General features: G+C 36.9%; 1 protein-coding gene across 1 annotated transcript in view; it reads left to right on the forward strand.

Moving 5' to 3' along the window:
* The window catches only part of STK3 (serine/threonine kinase 3), a 127,689-nt gene that overhangs the window by 69,339 nt on the left and 44,365 nt on the right, over positions 1-13,985 (forward strand). Inside the window, exons 9-10 of the mRNA XM_059470844.1 lie at positions 845-1,037; positions 11,367-11,542. Coding sequence (XP_059326827.1) covers positions 845-1,037; positions 11,367-11,542 — 369 coding nt within the window. The remainder of the gene's footprint in view (positions 1-844; positions 1,038-11,366; positions 11,543-13,985) is intronic.

A 13,985-nucleotide genomic window follows, 5' to 3' on the forward strand; every position in this document is an offset into this window, starting at 1 on the left:
AATAGAAAATGTGTGTAGTCACAGTCTATCACATTACTCCGGAAATGCTGTGATGTGTATATAATCTAAATCAGATTTTGGAAACCAGTGGGATTTCCCATTAGTGTTTTCAAATATTGATATTCTATATGAATTCCATATTTCGTTAACTGGATTGCCATTAGTGCTCTGTTTCAAAATTCCTGGCCCATTACTGCTAACAATTCAAAATGTTACTGTCTATCTCCTTGATCATTTCCCCCGCACTTAGGTAAGTATGTGTTCAAGGGCTATTTTTCTGTGTGGTATTAACAAGTTATTTACTCACATTTGTAACAAAGATTTTAAAATGGAAGTAAAGACTTGAAGTAAGTTGATTTTTTGTTTCTGAGGAGGACTTTAAAATTCTGTTGGAGATTGTTTAATAGCTAAATTGAACATGAGCCTATCATCTGGGCTCTTATGCTGGTCAGATGCTGGGCATGATCTTAAGTTAAGGTTGGTCAGCATCCTTTGTGACAGTCCCTTGCAAAACAGCAAAATCTCTTTCTGTAAATTGTGTCAGTGATTTGTGGAACCCAGAGAGATAAAGTGGGTCATGAAAATCACAAAGATAACTCAAACCTGAATGCTAATGCAAAGTGAAAGTGTGGGTTGTACTTACCCTGCTATGCATCTGTGAGAGAGAGGAGTTTTTGTTTTTCTTTATATGAAAGATTTTTTATTTTGTGATTTCTTTTAAAGTTTAAGCCTGGAGTCCAGCAGTACAACTAGGTCACAAAAAGATAAAATACTAATCAATAAGTGATTGCGTCTTACCTTTGTTTTAATGATCTGCTGTGTCCTGGCAAATGTTTCCCCATAGGATGAAGATGAGCTGGACTCTCACACCATGGTGAAGACCAATTCAGAGAGTGCTGGTACCATGAGAGCCACCAGCACAATGAGTGAGGGCGCTCAGACAATGATTGAGCACAACAGCACCATGTTAGAATCAGACTTGGGGACCATGGTAATCAACAGTGATGATGATGAAGAGGAAGATGGGACCATGAAACGTATGTTGTTAATTTGCTTTCTTCTAATAATGTGTTTTCTCATGCTGCATGACAGTGTTGTATCATGAAAGGCTTTAAATTGTGAAGTTCTGTGGTTAAAACAGGGGAAGAGGGGGTTTTTGTCTCTAAGCAGTCTGTAATTTGTAGAGGAAAAGTTGACTATAGTGGGAGATTCAAAGCAGAAGCCTGGTTTTGGTGCTTTGCTAAGTTTCTCTAGAGGACTCTCAAATTGTCCTTCTGTGAATTGTACTGCTTGTCTCTGTCTCCTGTCCCACGTACAGCTGGACCAGTTTCTTGGAACTAAACTGGTGTGATTATGTGAGAGGCTGCTGTTTCAATGTCAGTGGTCCTGGGAATGCATCATGACTCTCTTTGGGGTCAGCAATCAGTTATATATTTTGCTGCAAAATTGTTTTGTAACTCATGATCACTTAGCAGATCTGTATTTTTTAAGCAAATAATTATTTGGACATTTTTTGGAATGTAATTCAACAATGATTGATTTAAGGCAATGATCAAAAGATTATTGAAACTAACTAAAAAGTTCTAATTGATTTTGGCAGCATGTGAGGGAGTACGTAACGAGAAAAAGAATTGTGAATGTTTTATGTATAAAAATATAACTTATACTGAAATATCTATAAATACACATTTTAAAAATAGTTGATTTTTATGTATAAAAATATAACTTATAATGAAGTATCTATAAATACACATTTTTAAAATAGTTAATTTACATACTTACTAGCTGATATGCTCATTGTTTGGCTGAAGACTACTGCAGATTGAGGTCCATGAATTTTAATAGAATTATTTGCATGATTAGGCAGCATCAGTAGATGACTCTAACTCAGGCTGTAGCTGCCTGATTTCATGAGGCACAATGTAATGTTTAACTCCAGGCAGTTGCAGGGAGAGGGGGCTGTGGGAAGTTGTGTGTGTGTGTAATACAGAGAGCTAGTATCTCAAGAGTGGAATTCAGTGCCAAATAAATAACTAGTGTTTCATAGCAAATACAAAGTTGCATTTGTGTTTGCATGTAGATACCTGATGTAATTTGCTCAAGATTATCTGGAAGTGCAAAGCAGAAACTTTTTGTGTGTGTACAGGAAGTTGGAAGGAAAAAGGAGTTTTGTAGATGTTGCTTGTTTGGCTTTTTTGTGGTTTATTTTGGATTTTATTTTGTTTTTCCTTTAGAGTTCTCAGCTGTGTGATAAAAAAAATGGGGAAAGATAGAATGAAAAAATTTAGAACTAATTTTTAGGGTGGAAGTATTATGAATTAGGTTTAGTGCAGTTTCTATGCAGCTTGACAAATCAGTCTTTATAAGTAAGTTCTGTGGAAGTAGTTTACCAAATTGCACCACACTATCCATGCAGTTTTTATATATGCTGAGAGGCAATTCCTGTTGCTAGGCCCAACAGATCAGAAGAGTGGCATTGGGTTTGCATTGCAGTCTCTTAATCTGTGTTTTATTTGTCTGCTGGGGACATTGCTTTTAAAATGTACTGTTATTGTCAATTTTTAATTGATTCCAATTACAATCTGTAGTTAGGGAGTTGCCTTTCTACATCTTCACATTTGATCAGTATATGTCTTAATCCCATTCTTCTTTCTTCTCAAACAAGAATAATCTTGAGATTATTCTCCTTCCCCTCCAGCCTGTCCCGTAGATGACTGTCTTGAGCCCTGTAACTACAGCAAAGCAAATCCAGCAAACTGGAGGTAGTTTGCTTCATGACAAGTGATGGTTTAATCATTCAGCTGTCAGGCCACAGGTTTGATTTCAGCACTTACTTGCTGAAATTTCTTGTATTTTGCATTAGGCATGCATTATTTGCATTTTTTACATTAAAAACTAGAAATAATTCAAGAATGGGACCTCCACATCTCTCAGCTAAAAATGAATATAAATCATGTCCACTGTAGCTGGTCCTCTGGTTCTTTGATTGTTGTGCTATTGGCTGAAATAGAAGCAATAGCAAGTTTCCTAAAGAAACGTCACCAGGAAGGGACATAAAAATCCTTTATGTCCCTGAAAGGCAGACACAGATTTTGTGTTTCTTTATACCCAATAAAGACAGGAGATTTTGGAGATTAGTTGCTTTTTCCAGTATACCTTTAGAGGCAAAATAGGCACTTTCTGGATGTTTGCATGATTTGGTTATAATAAAATTAGTATCTTAAAAGTGCTCTTTGATATTGCTGAATAACATTGCAAGCAAGAAGGTTGGAGAAATAAACTTTGTGAACTAGGGAAGAGAGATTTCATTTCCTTCCTAGAGACACAAAATATTTATGACAAACTTCTTATTTAATTGCTGTTGTGTTTAGTTTCATGTTTTGTTTCCTTCTGCCTTTTGTTTCCCTGCTCAAGGACAAAATAAGAAACAATAATATGTTTTTATTTATAAGTACCCATGCTTAGAGGCCTCTGGGAGCCATGACAGAAAATAACTAAAACCATATTTTTTCACAAATAGGGAATTGTGCCCAGATAAAATTGGGATTTGGAACAAAAAGAGGCCTGTCCTTTCTGCCCCAACATATATTATACAGTCTTGTAATAAACAACATTTATCCTGTCTTGCTTGGTATGCCTGTGCATGCTCTGAACACAGACTCTGTGGTATGTACCTGGAAAGAGGAAAGAAAATGAAGAACATAGGAGAGTTGGGAGGAACTTGACTTTAGGAGGTTTAATGTGGAGTAGAGGAGAGAGTGAGAATGATGGAAATATTACCTCTTTTGTTCGGTTGCCTGGGTTTTACTTGTTTTTGTGTAGAAGCCTTTTCATATGTCAGTGGAGAGACTAGTGTTCAGAGCAGCTTCCTCACATTCCCCTTGTGGTTTTTCAGCAAGGCTTAGTGTTAGGGCTTTCTGGTGCACCAACAATACCTGGTCCTTCTCTTTTCTCTTTTTCACTCACATGCCCCTGCTTCTCTTTTTTGCCCTGTTGAATTTTTATTGGCTATCTGCATTGGGCTGGAAAAGAAGTTGTCTCTTGGTGCAGTTTGGGTTTATTGTGGATTTCTAACTGTTGCTTCAGTCTTTGGTGAAACTTAGAGGTAGTTTGTGGTTGATAATGAATGTATTAAAAGACAAGGACAGGGAAGTCATGAGGTGGCATTTGACAGCTAGAATGTAGAAAAGTAATCAGGTTTTGGTTTTTTGCCCTATAAGACATGTACATTTTAGGTTTAGTCAGTGTAATTCTTAAATACATTCTTCCTGCTAATCAAATATAAGAATATAATCTTTGGGACAGCCGATATCCTTCCCTGTTCTTCCCCCCCCCAACAGATGACTGTTTTGAGCAGCATAACTCCAATAACTCCAGCAAAGTTGGCAAACTGGAGATAGCCTGAGGCAAGTGATGGTTTAATCATTCAGCTGTCAGGCACCAGATTTGGTTCCAGCACTTACTTTCCTGTCTTATTATACATAATGGTATTTTTGATTACAGCGGGACATGCACCATGCTGTAGAACCTACTTGGGGATAGAAGAATTCATGAGTTGATTTATTCATTATTTTTTAGTGATTTCAGCATCCAGGGTAAGGGATTATTTGGTATTGTAAGTCAGTCTCCTCTGTGATATGAGGTGTATGCTTGGATAGCTCTGGACTGGTGCTTCAAAACTCTTACTTCAGCTGGTGTTTCAGCTGACAAGCAAAAGCTGGTGAAATGTGTTTTATAACGACTTAGGTCCTAATTTTGGTAGGAATTTCATAAGGAAACTCAATTGTGAGCTGATTTCAGTGTTGCTGTAGCCTAGGTATTTACACTTCACAGATGTATTTTCAGTCAGGCATGTTTACTGTGCCCCCAGTAAGATGGTTTGCTTGGTGCCATATATAGGTGTATATGTATAGAGGTGATAGATGTTTACAGGTCTGTATTGGTTCTCAAGCCATTTTCTGTGACTGGTAATAAAGTTGTTCATTTATGTCACTAGTAGTAGTATATTTTTTAAATGGGGATTTTTCTTTTTAAATAATGTTGTTGTCAATTCTGCTTTTGAGAGCTGTTGCAGAGTGCTAGTTTAATGTGGATTTTCTTTGCTTTGCTAAAACCAGAAATAAAGTGTAATTTGGCTGGAATGGATTGATAGAAAGTGTTTGAGCAATGCTCTCAAGCACATGGTGTGATTCTTGGGGTGTCCTATTCAGGGCCAAGAGTTGGAGTCCATGATCCCGATGAGTCCTGTCCAACTCAGAATATTCCATTATTATAATAGTAGTATCATTGAATATTTTTTCTTTTTTCCAGGGAATGAGGGTAAAAAAAACCCCAAAACTATTAAACCAGATTTACAAGTCTTATTCTCAAGTAGCAAAGAAATGTTTTGTGCTAGAAACTTTTCCTCATTTAAAATTGTAACTTGGGTTCACTGTCCTTCAAAAAGTCTCTGAAAGCTTCAACTAGTTGAAAATTATGTGGATTTTCCATTTAGATGCCAGTTACAACTACTTCTGGTAAATAGTTGTGTCATACAACAGACAAAAGACTGGATGAAGCCCAATTGTGAATGAAGGCTTGGGTGTATAAGTCACTGGGATACAAAACCTGTGAACTCAGTAACTACTTTGTTACACAGCTCTCAGAAGTCAGACATTTCTTGGATCTGTCCTGTGGTAGAATCCCAGCTGCTCTGGCCTAAGTAACTGATAGAGTTTCTACTGCTGCTTCCTTGTGCTTCCCAGTAGCCTGACCTCTAATTCTTTGAGGTGGTTGCTTAACAGGTGAGTGTTAGCAGCAGAACTTTCCCACTCATAAAATACAGTCACAATTCCTGCTTAAAATATGGCTGAAGGAGGTGGCTGTGCAGCTTTTCATGTGGTAGTTCACTGTTAGATGCATTTGCCTGGAGACTTGAGGTCAAATTGACATTCTGGGCTTCTGCCTCCCATTTCCCGGAATTACTGCCACTGTGTTACAGGGCACCTTGTGAGGGGAGAGAGTAGTGGTAGGAATGTATGGAATACTAAACCTGAGTAGAGTATGATGTTGTATAAGCTCTGGTAGCCTTTGCAGCAGGGGTGAGAGCACATAGGTATGTGCAGGTCAAAAGAAGGCTGAAAAGCTGATTGCTTTACAGCTTCTGACTCAATAGTGACTGAGCAGTGTATTTTGAGGGAATAAAAGATAATGGCAGGATGTTCACAGAAGCACTTCAGACAGGAGAGGCAGATCCCTAACTTCACCAAGCAGCTGAAAACGTTCCTCAGTTGAGTGGTAGATGGATATCCACAGAATGTAGAAGGCTGTGCAAGCTCGTGGCTTTTGGCAAAAGGAGGAAAGCTTTCCTCCATGGATATGCAGCTGCAGAAGAGGTCCAGTGTCCTGGTAGTCACAGAGTGAGAGAAAGGCTTATACACTTTCTACTGGACATTGCAAACCCTCCACTCCAAAATGCCAAACAAACAAAATACTAGTACCTGGGCCCTCCCAGGAAATGGTAGTGGGAGTCTCCTTTCTGTAGGAGATGGTCACCCTCCTCTGCTGACCTTCCTTGTTAACTAACAGCAGAACTTTTAAACAGGTTTAAAATCAATTTGATGTTCATATAATACTTTTCTGTTGGAAATGCTTCACTGCAAAATAATTTTTCATGGTAGATGACACATCGGTGGAATTTTACCAAAACATGTATTAGAATGGAGTGTGCATTCGTCTTTATTTTGAAATGTGTGTTGAGAATTATTTGTTTTATTTGTGATATGTTTTTGAAACAGTGTCATAGAGTTGGTGTTGTGTTGTTACCTCATTCATTTTATTCAGGATACTTTTTGGAAGAAACTTGCTTACATAACTATTTGGGGACATCCCTATTGGCTGTGTTCCTATCAGAGGTATTGCTGAGGTAGAGTGTTTTCAGTGCCAGTGGTGCTCTCTATGTTTTATGGCTTTCTAGCAGTTTCTGACTGTTGTTTTGTTATGGCCTTTTCCCTCAAGCTGTCTTTGCAGTAGGCAAGTTGTAGGGATGGTAGAAGACAGATATTCTTAAATATTGAAATGGTGGAAAACATTTTTAAACATGATCATTGCTTATTGAAAAGCAAACATTTAGAAGAATGAAAAATCCAGATCTTTCTAGAATGGAACAGACTATTACACAATAAGCTTTCAGTGCAAGTGTGAAGTGATAGTGACTGTGCTGCAGATTTTTTGTGGCAAATGTAACTTACTGAATAGATGAGTGAATTAATTGTCCTTAAGGTAATCTTTACATATTATACTTCCAGTTTTCTTGGTTTTTGAAAGATGCTTGAAAAGATAACAGAAGATAACTCTGTGATTCATGAAAGTTTAAAAAAGTAATTTCAGACCAAAATGATCTTACTTTGGGGAAAAAAAAAGATGCAACCTTTATTAGTTTGCTCTGACTAAGGATCCTGAGTGTTTTCTAATGTAAATACAAAAGAGATAGCAGCTTTCACATGGCCTTTAAACTGGTAGATGTCTACCCATTCCTATGAAACGCTACTGAACCTGTTAGGTTAGCTAGAGATTGGAATAGTGTCTCTTTTTCCATTTATTTATTTATAAAAATAAAACAAAACCTTAAAAATTAATTTCTAAATAAATTCTTCAGGATTTTTTACATTAGAGGAAGAAACAGGAAAAAAATTGAAATACCGCTGGTCTCATAATTTTGCAGTCACATTTCTGGTATTCTGTGTGAGTTTTTGTATTTGCAGTGAAGGTAAGCAGCTCTTGCTGTTTTAATTGGGCTAACTGACTGTATGCTCAGTTAAAATCAGAAGTGAGGTCTAAATTCTCACTTAGCAAAACAAATAAAAGACATTCTCAAAGTAAAAAAAAATAAATGTTCTTTCCTTACCTTGGAATAATTTCAATCCTGTTGACCCAATTTCCATAATATGCATTTGGTAGCAAGGAATTCAGGGGGGCTGGTTTGTTTTCTGTGTGTAGGTAGTCTTCAATTACATGTATAAGGAAGATTATTTATAATAGTTTTAAAAATTACAAGCAGAATAGTTTTAAAAATTCTGAGCAATGCTTGGAAAATCTTTAGTGTTGCCTTATATGTGAGAGAATGGAGATTTCCTTACCTGTAATGGGCAAACATTTTGGTACTTGGAGTTTTGCACAGAGACACTGGCAATCTTTTTGTTTATAACTATGTCTCAGGGATGAAACTTAAGTACAGCCATCTCAACACAAGAAAAAATTGGTTGTGAAAGGCCAGCAATGTGGTGTCCTATCTTTTTTGGTACAAACAGTTTCAGGGGTTTTGGGCAGTAATCACTAAGTAATGAACAGTTTGTACTAAGAAAGTGCATTGTATTTCTGTTTTTAATTCTACTTCCTTCATGCTACTATCTTCTCTTGGATCTGTTTTCTAAATGTGTGGTTTTTTAAATTTAGATTCTTCCATTTTTCTCCTGCTCTACTCAGCTCTCATGAGACTCTTCCTGTAATACTGTGTTCAGCCCTAGGACCCCCAAAACAAGAAGGACATGGAGCTGTTGGAGCAAATCCAGGGGAGGACCATGAAAATGATCAGAGGGGTGGAGCACCTCTGATAAGAAAACTGGCTGAGACAGCTGGGGCTGTTCAGCCTGGAGAAGACTCATTCTCTGCATGAGTTCCCGGGAAGACTTTGTAGGACCTTGCAGAACTTAACAGGGAGCCTACAGGAGAGCTGGAGGGGGCTTCTGACAATGTCCTGTAGTGACAGGACAAGGCATAATGGCTTTAAACTGAAAGAGAGCAGGTTTAGAGTGGGTATTGGGAGGAAATTATCTCCTACAAGGGTGTTAAAATGTTGGAACAAGTTGCCCAGAGAAGCTGTGGTTGTCCCATCCCTGGAAGTGTTCGAGGCCAGGTTAGATGGGACTTTGAGAAGCTTGATCCAGTGGAAAGCATCCCTGCCCATGGAAAGGGAGTTGGAATTAGATGGTTTTTAAAGATCCTTTCCAACTTAACCCATTCTATGACTTAGGCTTTTGCTCTTTAGTGCTCTTTCCTGTAGTTATTTGGCATCCCTGCTGTTTACTTCTTATCCCTTCCTCAGTCCTCAGAGGAATGTCCTTCAAGTGATCTTGAGTTTAGTGGGGGCAAACTTGGGAGATTCTAGAGAAGAGGTGTCTGTTGTCTGGTCAGTTAAATTTAACCTGGAGTTTAGTTCACTGAATTGTTAGTTGCTACTAATTAAAATATGGTGAATAGAGATCTGGGATTAGGAAAAAAATACATGAAAAAATGTGGCAAAAACTGAGAGAAAAATCAGCTTAAAAATGTGAGGAAAAGAAGGTGTGTATGGAAATAACAGATTGACTGAAGGAATCATTTTGGAGTTGAAGGAAAGCAGCTAAAGTCAAATTCACTAAAGCTTAGAGCATGATAGTAGAAGCACACATTAAAAAATGCCAGAAGAAGTCTTACTGGAACAGAAAACTTTCAGAGCAGCAGAAAGAAAAGAAGCAATAAATCAACATGCAGTCTTGGCTTCTGTCAAGAACAGTGTGGCCAGCAGGTCCAAGGCAGTGATTGTCCCCCTCTGCTGAGCCCTGGGGAGGCCACACCTTGAATCCTGTGGTCAGTTTTGTGTCCCTGATTTGAAGAAGGACATTGTGGTGTTGGAGTGTGTCCAGAGAAGGGCAGTGGAGCTGGTGAAGGGTCTGGAGCACAAGTCCTGTGAGGAGCTGGGGTTGTTTAGCCTGGAGAAAAGGAGACTCAGGGGTGACCTTATTGCTCTCCACAACGACCTGACAGGAGGTTGTAGCCAGCTGGGGGTTGGTCTCTTGTGCCATGTCTCAAGCAAAAGGGTGAGAGAAAATGGCCTTAGAAAATGTGCCAGGGGAGATTCAGATTAGATATTTGAATTTATTTTTTTTACAGAAAAAGCGAGTAAGCATTGGAATGGGCTGCCCAGGGAGGTGGTGGGGGCAACATCTCTGGAATGCCTGGCAGTGTCAGGAAGTGTCTGGATGTGGCACTTGGGGTATGGTTGTGGTGATTATGGTGTTTCTAGGTCAGTGGTTGGACTAGATGATCTTGAATGTCTCTTCTGGCCTTGATGATTCTGTGAAAAGATGGTAGTACAAAAAATAAACATTAATGAAAAAACAGGCTGCTGTTAGCCATGCAGCAAAATTAGAATGAATTAGAAAATCTTTAGACAGAGGAAATGGAAAGAGATGATGAAATAAATAGTGGAAGAGGGGGAAAAACCCACTTAGTGAATGAATAAAAACAAGTGTAGAGCCAGATAAGGAAGTTAATAATTAGCAAGTCCTAGTAATCATGTAAAACACATGCTCAAAACATAATTTCAGTTTTCCTTTTCACTTGTAAAAATAAATATATAAAATAAAAATTACTATTAATTTGTTATGCTTGTAATTTAAATGTATAGTTTTGTCTGATTTGGTGGTAGGTCCCCCCCACTCCCCAATCTTAATTATTTGTTCTGTTTCATATTTCATTTGTGGAAATGTATTTTATATATCTTCATGTCAAATGTGTTACACTTCCAGGAAGTGACATGACACATTTAATGTATCAATGCTATGGAGAATATGGTCTCTGAGGTGACAGTTAATGTTTATTTATTATGGTATTTAGTAATGAATTTGCTTTGAAATCCCACAAATGAAAACAAATTTCAATAATTTAGGGCTGAAATTAATTTTTTTTACCTTTAGTTTTGTGAAAAGGATAAAAGAGCAGGAGTTCATGCTGATCCCTGTCTGCTTCATAAAACTTTTGCAGCTGTTTGATGATGACAAAAAATCCCCCAGGATATGGAGACAGGGTGCTTTGCAACCATCTGTAGAGGGTGATCCTGTTTTCTGGGAATATTAATTGGTAATGAATTAAATTAAGCAGCATCTGGACACAATTTGTATAGCTGTATTTTGCAAGTTCTTTTTCTAAGTAATTATTAAATCCCACCTTTAGTGAAACTCTGGTCCTTTCCTACAAGTGCCTATGGACCAGGCCTTGAAGTTAGGGGCATTCAGCACCCAGAGGGATGCTTAGCACCTCGTGTTATTGTCTCTATAACAACAAATTAATATTGCATGAAGTAACTTCTCCTGTTATTTGTGTGTGCAACACTGATATGTCTTGAACATTTCTCCACGTTGTATCTTGCTACAAAAATATCATACTTCGACTATGAGCTTTTATGCCAGAGATCCTCAGGGGACAAACAGGCTTGCATCACATACAAATGACTGTATTAGTTTCTGCAAACCCCAGGAAAATTAATTAGTGAAGTTTAGTTTGTAGTGCATTAATACTTTAATCTTTGAATAGTTTTTTACCTTTTTTTCTGTTTTCTTTTAACCAAGGAAATGCTACTTCACCACAAGTTCAAAGACCTTCTTTCATGGACTACTTTGATAAACAAGATTCCAAGAATAAAAGCCCTGAAAACTGTAATCAGAACATGCATGAACCTTACCACATATCCAAAAACGTTTTCCCTGATAACTGGAAAGTCCCTCAAGATGGAGACTTTGATTTCGTAAGTACTTTCTCTTTCATGCAGTTTATTTTATATGTGCCAAAAATAGGTAATCCCTTTCTATAACTATATTAATACAAATAAAATTTCAAAAATACTGTCCAGATATCTAATCTTTGTGCCTCATTCTGGTTGTTGAAGTAAGTACACCTGATTAACACAGAACTTTTTAAATGAGGAATTGTGTGTGACATTATATTACTTTGTAATTACTTTTTAAAAAAATGGTTTTGGTTTCCTTAAAATTCATGTGATATAACAACTTTAAAATTTGACCCAGTACTGTTAAGAAAAACTAGAATTGCTACAGACATGGAATATTGTTGTCATTTTTGCTGGCTATCTCAGTAAAATGATAAGCATTTTAAACTGGATTGGAGGCATTTAATCAATCCCCTTGGAGAGGTTTAAGACCACCTACTGTTTTGCACAAGTCATCTTCTTGGTACCATTCCAATAGCAAACATCTCTTTACATAGAATTATTCTACCTAACACAACTTCATCTATTTTAGGTTGGAGTTTTTACCCTCCAAAATATTTGTAGTTTATTTCATTTCGCCTATGTTGCAAATTATAACAGGATCAAAAAGAAAATGTTCCTAAGTTATAGGTTGCACTTAAAATAAAATATGTAATTATGTAAGTAATTATACCTGGTTTTCACCTTGACTTATTTTTTAACATGTTTTCAATTAAGTCTTTGTTTATCTGTTGTGGATGAAATGTTCATAACTACTGTGCAGTAGCTAAATATGATCACATGGTGCCTTTTTGAAGCACACTTGAGATTTCAAGAGAAATGTTGTGTTTAATTTTAGGTAACAGCTGTAGGCGGGGAATTTTCTTTCCAGTTTTCACTTACTGCATTTCTACTTAAAGCTGACTCTTAAATTTAAACTACTGAGGTAAAGCCAGTTAAATAGCATAGTACAAGCTGTTGCTGCTGGAGAGTTTTGATTTAGTTGGATTTTGGTTTGGGTAGAGTTTTTTTAAGTTTGTTTTATTTTTTTTTCCTATCAAATGCAGCAATTATCATCCTGATGATTGACTAACAAAATAGTTGCACTATTCACTGGAAAATAACTGGCCATTGTTTCAGTGGGGTTATTATAGTGGCAATAAAGCTGCCTTTAGAACAATTTTAAATTCATCCTGTCTTTTCCATTACTTGTGAAGAAATACAGGCAAAAATTATTATTTTTGTAAATGCTAAGATGATAAATCTGTTAGTACCTACTCATTGATAACTCATACGTGGATAATCATGTGGAATTTGTTGACATTGCTTGTGCAATGAAGTTGCCTTCTTGAAGTAGGAATTTGTCCTAGAACAAAACCCAAGCAGTTCTGATCTTCAGAAACTGAACTGCTGAGTTTTATATGCAAACCTTCCCAGTGGTGGTAGACTGGCAAGTACAGACTTGAGAATCCTAGAATGGTTGTCTCTGAAGGAAGAGACATGCTGAGAAGAAATATTTAAGTGTATGGGATGGAAAGCCCTGCAAATTTATTCATGTATATGTCTGTTAAAGCATGAAGTAGGAAAAAGAAATGCATTGAGGTGGGAAAGAGAAGGGAAGAGGAAGTGAAAACCAACTTGATAAATCCCTGTAACTAATTAGTTTGCTTATTTCTGTATATTTTAAGTTGAAACATTAAGAACTGGGAACTAATTCCTGTGGCCAAATTGTATATTTGCTTTAGGTCACAGTGATGTTTTAGCCTGTTCTTAGTCTATCGTACTGTCTGAAAAAACAGTTATTTTATTTGTTGAAATGTACAAATACATGTAATGTGCATAGACCAGTTAATCTTACATACTTGCTGATGTTTTTAGATAATGTAAATAAATGACATAGGAAACTGTTCTCATAATGTGGATAAACAAATATATAAAATAAGGCAAATGAACTTAGCGCTAGGGCTGGTTTGAAAGGCTTGGTGTGAGCATAGTTTTCTGCCCTGATGTAAATGTTTTAAAAACTACTTGCCAGCACAAATATAACTTGAAGAGTCTTCCAAGAAAATAACATGCTTGGTAATCAATCTGAGCTGTAAAAAAAAAGTAAATTTTAGCAGCATTATTTGTTCTGTAAGTAGGTATTTATGGTTTGGTTTTTTCCCCTACTGAAGTACATATGTTTTGAAATTTAAAAGCTGGTCTTAATTCTTTTTCACTGATGCCATATGGGAATTTAGGGTCTATCTCTGACTTTTGGTCCTGAGGGCCTTCAGTTCTGTGATCAGTCTGTGCTGGTTACTGATGTCATGTTTCAGGAATCGTTAAGAAAAAATTGTCACTGCAGACCTTTGAGAAACATTGCATTGAATCAGGTATATTGCAAATAACTTTAACTAGACTGAATTCAGTTACTGTATACTCACCTTGAATATTACATTATTCCTAATTTATACTGTTATATTTGCTCTGGACTTAAAGT

The sequence above is a fragment of the Ammospiza nelsoni genome, chromosome 1 (assembly GCF_027579445.1).
Source record: "Ammospiza nelsoni isolate bAmmNel1 chromosome 1, bAmmNel1.pri, whole genome shotgun sequence".
NCBI lineage: Eukaryota > Metazoa > Chordata > Aves > Passeriformes > Passerellidae > Ammospiza > Ammospiza nelsoni.